At 46.4% G+C, this 15,908-nt stretch overlaps 1 protein-coding gene across 4 annotated transcripts in view; it reads right to left on the minus strand.

The window, feature by feature from the left end:
* FRMD4B (FERM domain containing 4B) overlaps window positions 1-15,908 on the minus strand; it is a 123,968-nt gene that overhangs the window by 50,541 nt on the left and 57,519 nt on the right. For all 4 annotated transcript variants that reach the window (XM_058845226.1, XM_058845227.1, XM_058845224.1 and 1 more), the window contains exons 2-5: window positions 8,007-8,072; window positions 7,210-7,304; window positions 5,691-5,783; window positions 2,416-2,500 (exon numbers count right to left, since the gene is read on the minus strand). In XM_058845226.1, the coding sequence (XP_058701209.1) occupies window positions 2,416-2,500; window positions 5,691-5,783; window positions 7,210-7,304; window positions 8,007-8,072 (339 nt within the window). The remainder of the gene's footprint in view (window positions 1-2,415; window positions 2,501-5,690; window positions 5,784-7,209; window positions 7,305-8,006; window positions 8,073-15,908) is intronic.

Raw genomic sequence — 15,908 nt, forward strand, 5'->3', positions numbered from 1 at the left:
AAAAAAACACGGCTGACTTTTAAACAATCTTATCCACGCAGGTCTTAGCACACCCCAGGTATTGCAGCATCTATCCTGAACCACGTTCCTGGCCCACAGAGAGCAGAGGCTTCATGCAGAGATCCAGGTTAGGATATTGCCCTGGCAGGGCATCCTTTGGCACTGCCTGTGCACTGAGGAGCTCTCCTGAGCACATGGGCTGGGTGTGGGTTGCTGCTTTTTGACACACTGGGGTTTCCTCACTCCAAGAATGCAGCAAGGAAAGGAAAGGAAAGGGGGAAAAAAGCGAAACCAAAAAGCCAAACTGAGGCAGGTCTAATCTCCTGGAGCTGGATGAGTGACTGAGAAATGCCAGGGAACATTCCTGGCTGTCATCAGTGAGCCTCAGCCGCTTGCCTCATGGGGCTGGGGATCTGCTCCTATTCACTCATCCCATGGCTCTTCCCTGCCCACAAAGGAGCCAGCAGCACCACAGGAGAGGTCAGGCCATGGGACCACATCTCAGGAGCCTTTGTGCATCCTCCTGTCCACATCCAGGGCCTTACAGTTGGGCCCACATGCCCTTCATGAGCACTTGAAACCTAGAGACTGACCTGAAGTTTGTCACGTAGAACAAAATATTTTTACAAGAGCTAATTGGAAGGTTAAAAGCTACTTGAGAGTAGATGAACTGGCTCCTGCTGAAGGAGCCACAGGCTTGGGCTGTGAAACTGCCAGCACAGAGAAGGCTGCAGGCAGAGCCAGGGCTCCCCAGCTTTCCCTGTGTGCTGAATCACCTGGTGCTGCCCAGAGAACCTTCTCTCAGGAGGAAGTGATGCTGCTCATCCTCATCCTTCTGCTGCCCACAGAAACTGGACACAACAGAAACCCCCTGCTTCTGGCAGTTTTGCTTGCAGGAACAGGGATGCCACTCTTTGGGTTGCTACAATTAAAGCACACACCTTGCAAGCCATAGAGGAAAAAAAGCCAGCCTGCCTTCAATCTTCTTCTTTTATGTTTCTCTTCTCCTTTGCTTTCTGACATGCTTTATTCATACACATAAACACACATACTGGCACCCAAACGTTTTCATATTGACCAGGGTTTGTTTCAATAGCAATGGCATTTTCCACATTCCATCACAAAACCAGATCCATTTTCCAATTCCAAAATTATTTGTGCTACCTGTCTTGTTAAACTGTTCCAGTTAAGGAGCAATTTAAGGATGGCTACAAGCTGCCAGGACCCTTCATTTTAAGTGGATAATATGTCAAATGGAGATTTGCTTTTTAATACCCATAAACCAGTGAGGCCTCAAGTTCTTCAAGCATCTTTCAGACTTCAGTGTGTTGTAAAAATGTACTAATTTCCTTTACTCTTCCAGAAAGCAATTCCTGTACAAAGCACAGTCACAGCTCTCCCATTAACCACTTTCAGGTTTCTATATTCTTTAAAAAAATAAGGAACACTGGATACTGAATAAGAAATCTCAAAAATCCGAAGCATATTGAAGGTAAAATCTTTGGCTGGCTACACAGAGCTCCACCACCAGTCAGTGATAAAGGATTGTTTCCCAAGGAGAGGTTGTAAGAACCAAGTGACCCTCTCAGACTGATGGAACCATGAGTGAAAACAAAAGGCACCAGAGTTTGACATTAACTGGAAAATCCCAGAAGCATCAGAGTAAAGTTCACTGAACTGCAGCTACATGTAGGGGCATGGTAAAATTTGCTGTCACACCACTCTTATTCCAGACCAAGATGTATCTGCAGCAAATCAACCTTATTCTTTAAGATTTTGATTACCACATCCTGATGTGACTTTTAAAAGCATGTGTTTTACCAATCTGAATATTTTAAGAAAACAGTGGAAGCTTTTCAACCAGAAAGTAAATACAGAAAGTATTCCAACAACTGGTTGTAATTGCTACTTTATTGGATTTGCTATTACTATTTACTGTTACTTTAACATCTCACTGAATTGAGGCAGGAAATATAGGAATTAGGGAACAAATCCACAACACAGGACCTTCCTCACAGGCCTTTTCTTCTTAAGACAAGTTTGATTCAAGGTCAGTGAAGAGAGGTTTGCCTTGAGTGTTTGCTCTGCAGCGTAGGAGGATGTGCCACTGAGCAGAGCCTACCTGGGAAGTTACAACCCTGATTTCAAGTATCTTAAAAGCTTTGGAGTATTTAAGACTCATTGTAGAGCACTGAGAACACAGCAGGGCTGTGAAAGCAGGACTAGGAAACCACCATCAGCCTCATCCATTTACATGAAGCATCAGCATTCAAGGCAAGGAGAGAGTCAGCAAGCTGAGACCTTAATACTTCAATTAGCTCTAGAAATCAGACACAGCCCCTACCAAGTTCTCAGGACTGAGTATGTGGCAGAGGAGCAATAGAAGAGAGATGCACAAGAAGCTCCAAATCTTACCTGGTGTACACAGGACTTGGCATTCAGAAAAAACAGCTCTACTGTAGTTCTGTCCTTGAGAAAGGAAATGCTTTCAATGTAGAACCTGAAAATTAAAAAGAGAACCAAAAACATGAGTTACTCTCTTGAATAGGTTTCATCTTCCTCCCAAGTCATTTTATTTCCTCAGGGTTTTGTTCTCTAGCAATAAAATAGCACAGAGGAACTATGAGCTACTGCATTTAATTTCCTGCCTTTTAGGAGGGAACAAGTAGAAATCACAGCCTGACAGCACACAGGGAACAGGGACTCCTGGCTCAAGAGATCCTGGATATGTGATGACTTTTCAAATGAGATGAAAACCCTGTGGAATGCTACAGGAGCAAAGCCCATCCCTGCTCCGCAGGTGAAGTCACAGCAGTGGAAAAGGCAACTCTGAACGTGCTGCAGGTGGGGAAGCCAGTCCAACACTCTGCTGGAGGACTGGGGCTGCTGGCAGCCCTGCAGGACCACCTTCCTTCCAGGAGAGCAGAAATGTTAATAAGAGCCATACCCTCTGCTCCAGGTCCAGATGCTCCCACTAAATGCCAGGCAGAAAACACAACATTTTTACAGCCAAGCAAAGACCTGGACCACCACTGCCTCAGCAGTGCAGATCACCCAGGGCTTCCCAATGCCTTGTCCTTGACAGCAGGAGGGCTGGATGACCCACACAGGGCAATCAGAACCAGACCAAACTCTCCCACAGCCCCAAGCTGCGCTTGAGGCTCCTCAAGCTCCATCCCCTGGTGATTGCACTGATGATCACCTTGGCATGGGTGATTTGCAAGACATTTGAGCGAGTCCCCAGCAGCAGCACAGAGAAGGGAGCAGTAAAGCTGGGACCTGCCACACGTGTCAGGAATGTTTGCAGTGTTTATGCTGTGACTTCAGAAAAGTGATACATTAAATAGTAATTGCTTTAATATTTCACATTCCTACAGCGTGTTCCATCAAATTAATTTTAAAGCACTCTCCAGAATGCCTCTGCAGGTAATTTACACATTTCACAAGCATGCAGCCTGTCCAAGGGGCAGCCCAGCAGCCTGCCCCAGACATTTGAAAAGCTATTATACATTTCCATGACTCACCTTTCCCCATAAACTCTACAAGCCACAGGTGTATTTCCACCCTCTCTTGATCTCCAATATATTTTTTTTCCAACAGCTTTGCTTAACTTTACTTTAAATACCCTTGAGTGTTTCTCTTCAGAAATGCAGAGCAGAGGGCAGGACCCACACTCTTGATCCCTTCCCAGCCTGCTGCCAGACCAGCCCTTCACAGAGTGGACCTTCCTCAGCCTGCTTCACTGCACCAAAATATGATTTTCCTCAGCTAATGACCTCATTTGCACTTCCAGTTTCTTTCAGCCAGGGTCAGGTGTGGCTGACTTACCCTCAAAAGCAGGGCAGCTGTGGCTCTGAAGAGAGGCAGCTCTCAGTCACTGCTGGTACACAGCAGGAAGCTGCAGGATCTATGGATTTAGGGTGAGGGCACAGGGGGGCACTGCCCCTAATCCCAGCTGTGTCCCTGTGCTCCATTTCCTCTGTGTACAAACTGTACCTTCTTATCACCCCATGCAGATGGGGAACACTGGACCACAGAGATAAGGATGTTCAGGGCATGGCAGGCACATTTGGGAACACCATAAAATGCACATTCTGCTTCTACTTCTGATGCTATCAGCATTCTTGAAGCTGAAATGATGCTTCTGAAAGTCCTCAATCTGCATCATCGAGCCCTTCAGCTGAGTGTTCCATCCAAAAACCTCTGAGACTGGATGGAGTTTATGCCACCCTGGCAATAATTAAAATCTCAAAGGATTGTCACATGTTTCCTTATTGAACAGCAAAAGCTCAGGGATGAGAAGCGATGAAAAAAACCAGGAACCTGGAGATTCCTCCATTTCTGGTAATGCAACTGGAAACTGCAAGTTCTGAAGTGGTTTTTCTGATGGAATATCTATTTTCTGTGCATCAGGCAGTTTCTGTAGTGCTAATTATTTCTGTATCTTCCTCCTCCTTCTCTGCATCTCACTGCCCACCTCCTTGGTTACCTGTTTTGGATCTCATGACCCCAGAGTAGTCAGGCTTAAAATTCCCTTCTAAAAGTTGATCTTTCCAAGCCCACTCCTCACACATTAACTCTTGCCCAAGTCTCTGCACACCCTGTCCTGCTGAGGAGCATCTTGCAACAGAGAGGGCCAAAATGAACACCAAGAGCAAACAGCATAAATTCCAACCAAAAGAACGCTCAAATTACAGGATTACCTTCACAGCTTTCTTGGGCAGCCATAGGCTCTGGCCTCACAGGTCCTGATCAAACATTGTAAATATACAGTGAAAAGCCCATCATCCCTTTATAAATGGAGCTTTTTCTTTCTGCTAAGTGTGGAAGAGGAGCTCTGGACACCATCAGACATCAGCATGTATTCAGCCAGAACAAAGTGCCACTTGTTTGTCCCATTCCCCTGGGATGGGACGTGGGGAGGCGCCGCTGCCAACCCAGCAGAGCTACACAAGAGGCTCTGCCTTGGAAGTGCTTCAAATAATTAAGCACACAAGGCATAAATTTACCCAGATCTGAAAAGCAAATGAGGTCAGTCTGCTCTCACGTTCCCTCATAGACTGCAAGGGAAACAAAAACTCCAACAATATTAAGAATATGATGCTTGATCTCTTCTGCCAGCACAGCTCTGTTTCGTAGGAGAGAGTTTTTTTCAGGCCCTTAACCAGCAGAGTTTTGCCAGCCCTAAAGTAATGCAATTACATTGGCCAAAATAATAATTTTGCCAGGGATTTTATTCTTTCCTGGGGACTGGTTAAGCTGTGAGCAAAACAACCATCAGCAATCCCTTTAAAGTACAGACAACCCTTAAGTAAACAGAAGAAAAGAAGTAAGTAAAGTTGTTTGAATAAACTGTATTGCAATTTAGCACACTCAAAGACAAGTCAGGCAAAGAAGATATTTAAAATATGAGGTTAAAAAATAAATAAATAAAACAAAACCCCCAAACCCACCTTAGGAACAATGTCCTAGTAACAGTTTAAAAAGTAGCAAGTTCCAACCTACTTTATTTCATAGTTAAATACAAAAGAGAGCAGCACTTAGCCAGGGCTTAATCTCCTTCTAAAAATAACATGTTGGTTTGACATTTATTTCCTTTATCAAATCTGTAATCAGTTCCTTTAAACAAAACCCCCTGGTGATAAACCAACCCGAGTGGTAATGTTTGCTTGGTGGAAACAATTACTCACCTAACAGCAAAGTACAAAGTTGCTGGCCCTGGTTTCTTGGGCAAGTCATGGTCCAGGACACGGTGATCCAGCTGCAGCCAGACGCTCTGACCTCTATGGAAACAGGTTGGGGAGAAGGTTAAAAACTGGGATGGAAAATACAGAAATTCAATTCTTTTTAGTAGCCCTGTTTACTCCAAGTGTTACTTTAAAAAGTTCACGACTCAGCTCCAAGGCAGGCAAACATCTCTTTAAATGATTTCCTTTTTTTACCTAACCCTTAACCCTGCAAGGCTGAGCCATGGGTGCCCTCCAGAGGCCACACACTCCCTCCAAGCACCCAGCTCTGTGCACACACCCTGGGATCCCACTGGAGTTTCTGGGGAAGCTAACAGCTTTTAGATAATCCCCTGGCAGCACTTTAAACCTCACCATGACTCGGTGCCAGCAACCAAAAACATCCAGAAGAATTTCATGGCAGCTCTTCTGGGGGAAAAAAATAAGCCAAGTACAAACAGTATCCTCAAGGGATTTACAGAAGAGCTGGGGGAAAGTATTTTCCAGCAAGTGAAAGGACAAAAATATTCTAGGGACAGCCCAGGATGTGAGTGGCTGGTAAAAATAACACAGTACTGGGGTCAGAGCCCAGAGGGAGCAGCTCCCATCAGCTCCATGAACTCCAGTGTGTCCCCAGGCCAGTCCTGCACATGGGATGTGCCTCAGATTTGAAGGTGAAGGCTTCCATCCAGGACTGCATAAAAATTGACAATGGGAAGCAGCAGGAACTAATTTTCTTCCCACTAGACAAGAGGCTGATTTAGGGGCTGTTTTAGTGCACAGCTCCATGTCCCCACTGCCCTGAGCACCTCTGCTTCAGCTGAAGGTAACTCCTCTGGAGATGCTGGCCCTGCAGCCAGCAGATGAGGGGAGGCATTTCAGTGCCCTGCTGAGAGATGAGCCTAAGCAGCAGGTGAGTCTGCAATGAAGCCAGCTGACCCTGGGTTAATGCCATGGAACAGATCTGCCACAGAGCCTGGCACAGCATCACCCCCAGGCTCAGCCAGAGGAACGTGGTTCTGGGCAGGACTCAACTCACAGCTCACTCTGCCCGGGAAACTTGGGGTTAAAAGGCTCAATAATACATCTGAGATTCAGGTGCAAAGCAGTAGGAGCAATTCATTTTGGAAATAAATGCAAAAACCTTTTTGTTGTTACTGAAAGTGCAGAGGAGGAAAGCTGAGGGTGTTCACATGGGAAATTATCACTGAATCAGTTTTTTCTCCATGTGAGACAAATATGAAATGTGAAATCATCAGGAAAATATTTTACAAGGATTCTCTGGTTTGTGCCCAGAAGATATTTTCCAAATATTTTCTGTTTTGTGCCTTCCCCTTTCCCCAGCACAAGCACAAGGTATGAAACCCTTTCTTATTTGAAAGAAAAAGTCATTTTTCCATCATACCAAGCTGCCACGGTATCAGAGATAAGGTTTTACACCGCAATAATGACACAGCTGTTTAAACTAAATAAACATACTCACGTATCATCGATAAATGTTATCCCAAAATACTCCTTTTCTTTCAGGTTGAAGTGTGAGGCCACCAGATCCAGTAACTCCCGAGACAAAAGTTTGGGCTATTGAAAGAATAAAAATAATTTTATCCATTTCAGTCCAGGCTTTTAATAAAAAATAGAAGTTTTCTGTGCAAACACTGGCATTTGAGTACATAAGGCCATGCTAAAACCCTGTTGTACAACTGAATACAGAAGTGACATATCAGATTCATACCAGGGTGTCTCAGTGGAGCTGTGTGGAGCATGGAGAGGCAATTTGGTGCTTAATTCATGACATTAAGCTGAAGGGCACAGATTGAGTGCTGCTTTCCTCTTTCTGGGGGAGAAGGCAGCAACCCAGGCTTTCCTGCACTTACAGCAGGAAGGAATTTTCAATTAAGATAATATTGTGTAGTGGAGGATCTTGTGCTTTGAGATCTGTTACAGGAATAAAACATCCTCAAACCCACAGAGTTTTCTTCCCATGTGAATGACAAAAAAAACCACCACCACAAGGGGTGTGTTTAATATATTTTATGAATTTTGGTGAAAGCAAAAACTGAGTGCAGAACTGCAATATTTTGCCCACGATGCACAGGGAAGTCCTTCAGCTAACCCAGGTGTCAGGAGAAGCACATATTGTCCAAGCATGCTTACTCCACTCCTGTGAGGTTTTCTACTAAGAGGTATAACTTTTCTTCAACTCTCACTTCCTCCCCCAGAAGAAAACCAGCAGAGAAATGTGGCACTGGCTGCCTGTCCCCAGAAGAGTGAGGTTTGTACCTGAACCAGCAGCTCCAAGTTCCTGTCATCGAGGAGATGCACCTGGCAGTGCCGGCCCTCGGTCATCTGCAAAAACAGCAACACAGCCCCGTCAGGAAGGGCAGGATTCCTGCCTTGCACCAGAGCACGTGAGGCTTGGGGACAAGGGCAGTGTGAAGCAAGTGTCTGATTTTGATGGATAAGGGAATTGACACCGTACACGAGCTGAGAGTCCTTCTCCAAGGACTCCATCTGGGGAGCTGCCTCAGCACTCTCAGTTCCTGTCAACTTCAAGATGGAATTAAGGGTGCTTAGCAGCACTCAGGATCAGATAAAAAAAACCCCATAAATGCTGTGAGAATTAAACGTGAGGATGAACCAGCCTGGCCAGTGCCACAGCCACAGGCTTTTGCTCTGGTGAGGAGTAGATGACCAAGGACCCAGGAAACCCAGATCCATCCAACCCTCCCTGCAGATGGGTCAGCCCAGATCTGGTCCTCTGACCTGTGTCCAGAAGAGATGGAGTCTCTACCAGCACAGTAACATTTTCATTTAGCTATTGGAAGTCATCACCTCCATGGGATTCTTACATAGGAGCTGCACACATCAGGAAGGTGCTTGAACTGCATGACTAAGAATGGGGTGAGCTTTGCAACCTCTGATGCTATATCTGAAACCTCTTTCATGTCACATTTATCTCCTGCAAACTAAGTCTCTTCCTCTCTTTAGGAGGTGAGTAATTCAGAAATAGCTGCCCATTATACCCTTTTAATATCTGCCCTTTGAAATCTAATACATTTCAATGAAAGCTTTTACATTATTTAATATCTATTCTAATTCTGGGCCTTTCAGCAGCTTCAGTGAGGACCAGCTTTTCAGCACTCTTCGGGTGAGAGCTGGTGAAGGAAACCTGGCTTTCATATTTGTCCTCCCAACCTCAATGTAACTCGTTTTCCTGACAGCACAAGCTCCCAGCCAACTGTAAATTGTGAGCTATGAGCAGAGGAGGGGGTGGTTTGCTTAGACAGGGGCTCCCAGAGGGATTAAACAGCAGCACGCAATGGTTTCTCCTTTCACATCCCTCTGGCTCCACAGGAATAGGGACAAGGACAGGGCTGAGCTGTAGTGCCATCAGCAGCTCTCATCACCTCCTGTCCCTGTGCATGCTGCACACCCAAACCTTGCAGTGACTTCAAAATAAACACAATTTATACGTGATTCCAGTACCACCGCAGAGACCTCCCAGCTCTGCCCCCGTTTGCACAGTGAGGGCTGTGGAGACACAGCCAGCCCTTCTGCCCCCAGCACCCAAACCAACAAAGCTTCATTGTTGCAGCTAATTCAGCTCATTTGGACCAGAAGCAGAGAGGGAGTGCCCTCCCGAGGAGCTCCACAAGCAGGTCAGAGATGTTCATCTCCAGGCACAATTCCCTGTAGCGGCCGGGAAAACTGGGCTGCAGCATCTGTGCCCAAACACCGGCAACTTCTGGCACTGCTGAGCATCACATCGCCCACCAAACAGCAATACTGGTACAGGGAGCGCTTGCAGAGCGAGTCTGGAGTGAAGAAATCCCTTCCTTTCCCTTTGTCTTACTGCTACAAACACGAATTTGTACGAAGTGCCAGATGAGGAGCGGCACATGGTGCGCGCAGCAGGTCAGAGCTCAACGCTGCTCCAGCCGGAGCCAGCAGCGATCTCACCCCTGCATCCCCTGCTGCTGCACCCTGCACAGCATCATCCCCACACCCTGCACTCCCTGCAAGGGACAACTTCCAGCACTTCATCCCTCGGGTTCTGGAAGCAAAGCTGCACCACCGCAACTCCAGCTTGCAGCACGCTCCCTGAGATTTATCTGCTGCCCAAACACAGTACCCAGAGCCCTTAAATCCATTATAATCCACTCCCAGGTCCATTTGTTCCTGAGAGCTGAAGGGCTGCCATGGCAGGCTCATAACTAAGTTGCCCATTACTATCAATTAATCATCTAATCAGCGCACTCTTCAAGGTGGAGCATATTTCTGGCTCTGACACACTGTTACCAATCTGCCCCCGTTGCCAAGTGTCGAACCCAATAGTGTTTTTAAATCATTCCCCATCTGTTGCTCTGAGATAGCACGAGGGTTGCCATTATTTAATTGTGAGCTGCTTTAGTTTTCACCCAGTGAAATCACATCAATCACTTCTGACTGTTTTAATTGCCTCGGTTGTCTGTTGTTAAGTAAAAAAGGTTTTTGTTATAGCAAACACATCCACAAAGCCTCGTGCTGAGAAGAAAGAAAGGTATCTGGAAGGATTAAAACATAAAAGAAATACCAAGCATCATCCGTGCTTCAATTCAGCTATCCAAGGTAACTGCAAAGCACCTCAAAAGTAAACAAACCTCATGACACCCCTGAAGATAGGCAAGATATAATTATCCCTGATTTTACTGATGAGACAACATAAGGAAACATCTTAGAAGTCTCATTTAAAAATGCAGATATGGACATTTACACCCTGAGACATCGGGAATCTTGTCTCAGAAATCACACATCCACTTCCCAGAGCGCTGGGAAGTTCAGTCAAGGAGCTGCAGAAGATGCCACGGTGCCCAGTGACAAAGCACCAGGAAATGCCTCTGCTGTGACAAACCTGGCAGCTCCCACCTGAGTCCCCAGAGCTCTGTGGCCACGGGCTCGTGCCACCCCAGCCACACTTCAGGGACAAAGCTACAGGACAGCAATGTCCAGAGCATGAAATGCCTGTGGCTGTAGCGCCAAGAGGAGCTGCTTGCACCCCCCTGCCCTCCCCCAGCCCATTACTGAGCACCTGAGGGCTGCATTCCTGCTCAGACACCTTCTCCACCCAGGATGAAGCACAGGGATACTCACTGCCTGGCACCACAGCCTGCTCAAGGAGCACCAATCTGCTGCTGGGACCGTCAGCTTTGCATCTGTAGGCTCCAATCTCCAAACAAAGCCGTGTTAACCCCGACAGTCCGAGCCCTTCTCCTCCTCCTGCACACCCAAAGCTTCAGCCACCAGCACCCTGGTTCCTGCAGCTGTGCAGGAGCTCACTCCAAGCATCCACACCCCATTCCTGATGGGGCAGAGAGCACTTGGCTCACCCTCTTCTTACAATCAGAAGAAAATCACTCCAAATTAATATCACAGGGAAACACAAGCCCATCCTACATCAGGAATGTCGCCCACCAGAGAGGTCATCTCCAGGAGACAGCTCTGCTCACATCCAGCTGCCTCCCTGTGCAGACAGGCCTCTGACGTACAGGGCAACACTCACCTTTCACAAGCCTTTTCTGTACAGGACATGGAACCAAAAGCTCACCTCACAAGCTTTGGAGTGCCAATCCCCTTCCACCAGCCCTGTATGGGCCCAGCAGTGCCACAGCAATGCTCCAGCACTCTCACAGGTACCGACAATCTGGTCCCATCCTCTTGCTGGATGAGGATGCTGGATGAAGCTGGAGAGCTTCATAAAGAGGCTTCCATCACCTTCATCAATGGGTTTTGGCCAGGGAAAGATGCTTCCAGTTCAGCAACTGGAGACTCTCAGCTCCTGGAGCCGGAGCAGCAATGGACTCCTTTTTAACTCCCCCAATGACATTGATGTGATTCATTATCAGCAAATCCACTTGCAGGTTTGTTTCCTCGGGCTGTGGGAAGGGACTTGTGCTGTGCCCCAACTCCCAGGGCACCAGGCTCCTCAAAGACCCAAAGCCCTGGAGCCCTCGCTGAGACATTTTCTTTCATCTTTAATTCAGGATGCCCTGCTAATCTGAACAATATAATTGATTTTCTGTGTGTTGGACCAATCCATCACGAGATGAGCACAGCTGTCTGGCTCAGTCAAGAGCCAGTGTGAACAGTCTTGAGATATTTATACACACACACATCTGTTTTCAGCTTATTCTCATTGATTTGGCATTGTCTGCACAAATGAACAATCTCTGCAACATGCCCTCAAATTGGTTGTCTTAGCAGTTACTTTTGAAAAGCCTGCTAATATTTAAGCTATTACCCAGTAAAAGAAGTAGCAGCATAAAATTCATGAAGCATCTCAGTGTCTCATCTCATTCCCAATAGGAAATTAGGAGAGAGACATTACACAGCCCTATTTTTGGCAAAACCATGCTGAGAGACTGGGAAACAATAAAAACCCAGCATCCCAAAGTCACTTGTATTCTCTGTACACAAGTAAGCAGCAAAACCTCAAAAACTGAGAGGACTGAAAGGAGATAAATACTTTCCACTGCAGAAATACAGTTATATCAAAATACTGCAGCTCTCCTAATTTACAGGCAGTCAGCAAGAATCTGATTCACCCAAATCTTCAGTAAAAAAGGCAGATAATGAAGGGAAACAAACAATTCTCAGAATATCCATGTGTGGAAATTAAAGCATATGGTGAGATTGTAACTCTACATAGAAAATTAGCATCATCATCAAGGTTTCATTAGCTGAGAGGAAACAACATTTTGTCCTCCCTTTTTTGTCACCAAAAAAAAATATGACAAATTCTCCACCCAAAATCATCAAAGCAGATTTTCCAAAACATCCATCCCTTAAAAAGAAAATCAGCAAGGCAGAGGAAAAAAACCTACTTCTTGGCTACTTAGCCCAATTCCCTATAATATCCTGAGCCTGAATGTTTATTTGGGGAAAAAAAGCACATGCAGGATATTTATGCTATTTCTCTTGGACAGAAACATCCTCCCTATGCAAAGATGGTTGTTACATGCAATATTTTTAGACATCCATGTGTGTCATCCCGTTAGGGAAAAAATAAGAAAAAGAAAAGAGTAATTAGACAGGGTGTAAACAGGAAATCTCAAAAAAAACCAAACCCTTAAGCCAAAAAAAAAAAAAAAAAGCTGTCAGAATAACACATCTCCTGAAGGGAAGCTTAGGAATGGAGAATCATGAAGGGTCTGGGTCAGGAGCAAACCCCAAAGTGTTGTATTCCATCCAGGTCAGATTTCTCCCTCCCAGAACTGGGCAAGTTACAAAGAAGTCACTTGGCCTATCTGCCACTGACTTCTATTTTTAAGCTTTGTTTTTTTTTTTTTTTTTAAGGTCTAGAGAAAGCCAAAAAAACCCAAAAATCCCAAACCAAACAACAAAACCCAAACCCTAAAAACTCTCTGGCCAGAGAAGAGAGGATTACACGTAAGCTGCACGTAATTAAGACAAAACTGGGAGCTGTGTCTGCCAGTGAGAGGCTTGGAGCCCTGTGCCTGCATCCCAGCTGTTCTCCCTGGGGATGTGCCATGGTCTGGGCTCAGCAGCCTGCACACACTGCACCCCTGAACGAGCACAACCTGCCCAGGGTCCTGCAGCCACCTAAATACTCACCAGCAGAAGCTTCAAAACCACCCCCACTCACATCCAGTGAGGCTTCACACCTTTAATACCCTGAATTCCATGAGAAGTCTTTTGGAAGGAGCAAACCTCTTCCCCCACTTCTCCTCTTTCCTTCCTCCCAAGACAAAACATTTTGTTCAGGGTGCTCCTGGAAACATCCCAGAGTGACACCAGGGATTTACTCCTCTGCACATTATTTCCATGAGCTACTGGCACAGTAACCACGTGAAATTAAACTTCACTGGCAGATGAATAGCTCCAAAAGATATTTTATAGGCAGGACCTGTATTGATGCACCCAGTGATGAGGGAGAAAGGGGAAGCATTTTTTCTACATAAATGGCCAGCACACAGCCTTAAACCTGCAGCTTGAGAGGCGAGGAATTGGACTGTGGTACACCATTAGTACAGAGATCATAAAAACTGGCTCATTTATTCCTGACACAGGCACACCACAGTGGCTCAGGCAGAGCACTGAAGAAAATAACACAGATAACAAAAAAGCCAAAGAGCAAAATTCCCTCTCTGAGAAGGCGCTGCTGTCCCTTTGCACACTGACTCCACCAGCCTGTGCCATGAAGCCATCCCAAAATGCTTCCATCCTGCTTTTGGCAGCGACTCACAGGCAGCAGTGCTGTTTTCCAGGTGCACAAGCCTAGAGCACCAGCCTGGATCTTCAAAGGATTTCACCTCCAAATCCCTACCTGAGCTGCACTTAAACACCCATTAAAGCATCACCGATAATTTCTTATAAAGACTTTTTTTTTATCCAAACCTCTCTTCTGTAACTCTTAAGCCTGTCAGAGATTTCAAAGCTTAATACTGAAGCCCCTACACTTCAGGTTTTCATTGGCATTTAGGTGGGTTTTTTTCCTTTGCTTCTGAAGGCATTTAGGATCAGCTCCTCAGCTGCCTCAGATCAGCACTGCTTCATTGACTTTGGTACAAGCAGCCAGCTTATGTCTGGCCCCTGAACGTGCACAGCCTGATCAAAATGTGAAATCACATGCAAGAATGTCTTGCAATAAGGAGCTGCCCTAACCAGGCACATCTCAGGAAAATAAAAGCCTTTGCCTGTCCTTCTGGAAGGAAGGGGCCTGCATGCAGCTGGGGGGAAGAGGGAAAAAGTTATAATGGTTTAAATGACCTCAGAGTTTCCTGGTGTGTCTGTTGGGAGAGCAAAGCTTCATCATGTTCCAGCACTTGGAGTCACTCAGAAATTTGAGGAATAAGCAGGAAAATAACAGACAGAAGTTTGGGCCTATACCAGCATTGCTGTGGAAGCTTTTTAAACAGCCTGTACAGATCTCCAAAAACACCATGATGCACATTCTGGGGAGCCTGTCTGCAACCCACAGGTCTTCCCTGAGCAGTGTAGGTGCCATCACTCAGTGTCCCGTGGTGGGAGGTGCTTGGGGTGAAACTGATGGATGAGGACTAGAAATGCTCCACTCTCCCACAAGTGAAGATGTGAGGAAGGGAAGCATTGCCCCAACCCACTGCCACATCCCAGCCCACTGTGTGCCTCTCCACCAGCTCCTCTGCCACAGAGCAGTGCAGTGCCCTCCCCTCTGGGCTCACTGACACCTCCTGCAATGCCCAGTGGGTCAGCTCTGAGTCCAAAATCTGGTGTTTCCCCAGTCTCTGCTCACACCAGCCAGGACAGCCAGTGGGTTCCTGCCATGACACCGCACTCTAAACACAATAAACCTGCAGTGATCCCTTAGAGGGCAGTGGCAGAGCTCCCTCCCGCTTTATGGGGGCAGACCATGTCTCCAGACATACTGCCTCTCCTTCCTAATCTTCAAGTCATAAAGAAGCCTTTGGCTGAAGTCCTGTCTCCAGTGCAGTCAATTAATTTTGCCATTAATTTTAACAGGGTCAGGGTTTTTTGCCTTAAATCATTTGTTATCTCACTATTAACCTTTAACAGAAGCCAGGATCTGCTTAAAGTTAAACAGCCAGTGATGCTCCACTGGGGCTGGCTACATCTTTCATCCTTTGTGCTCTGGCAAACCACCCTGCAGGACCAACCAGGTGACTCCAAGTGCCACCCCCACCTCTCCCAAGGGCTGCAGAGGCCACTTTGGCCCTGCATCCATCAGATGTTTACCCACAGCCCCTGCAGGGACTATGCAAACCTCAGGGTATTCTCTTTCTCAGGACCAGCCAGGCAGGGACACTTAAAGCCATAACTGAATGACATGCACTGAAATAACGTTTTAAGATGAGACAGGCTGGAGAAAAGTGCAAGCTTTGCGCTTTGATGCCCCTTTGATGATGCTCTACATGGAAATGTTGGCTCTGCTGAAGTTTGGCAATGAGCTGGAGATAAAACACAGTGCCTGGAACAGGGGGCTGAGAAGCTGCCTGGGTTGCATGGCACCTTCCTAAAATAGCCATGTGAGCTGGAGATGGGATGAAAAAACTGGCTCCTGCAGAGCATCAACTGACTTTCATGTAAGCCCCACCAGCTGAGCCAGTGAAAAAGTCTGGCACAGGAACAGCCCAAGTGCTCTCTCCCTCACTGCAGGCACTGTGGCTTTGCAGGGCCACGTGCCAA

Source organism: Poecile atricapillus, chromosome 9 (assembly GCF_030490865.1).
Source record: "Poecile atricapillus isolate bPoeAtr1 chromosome 9, bPoeAtr1.hap1, whole genome shotgun sequence".
Taxonomy (NCBI): domain Eukaryota; kingdom Metazoa; phylum Chordata; class Aves; order Passeriformes; family Paridae; genus Poecile; species Poecile atricapillus.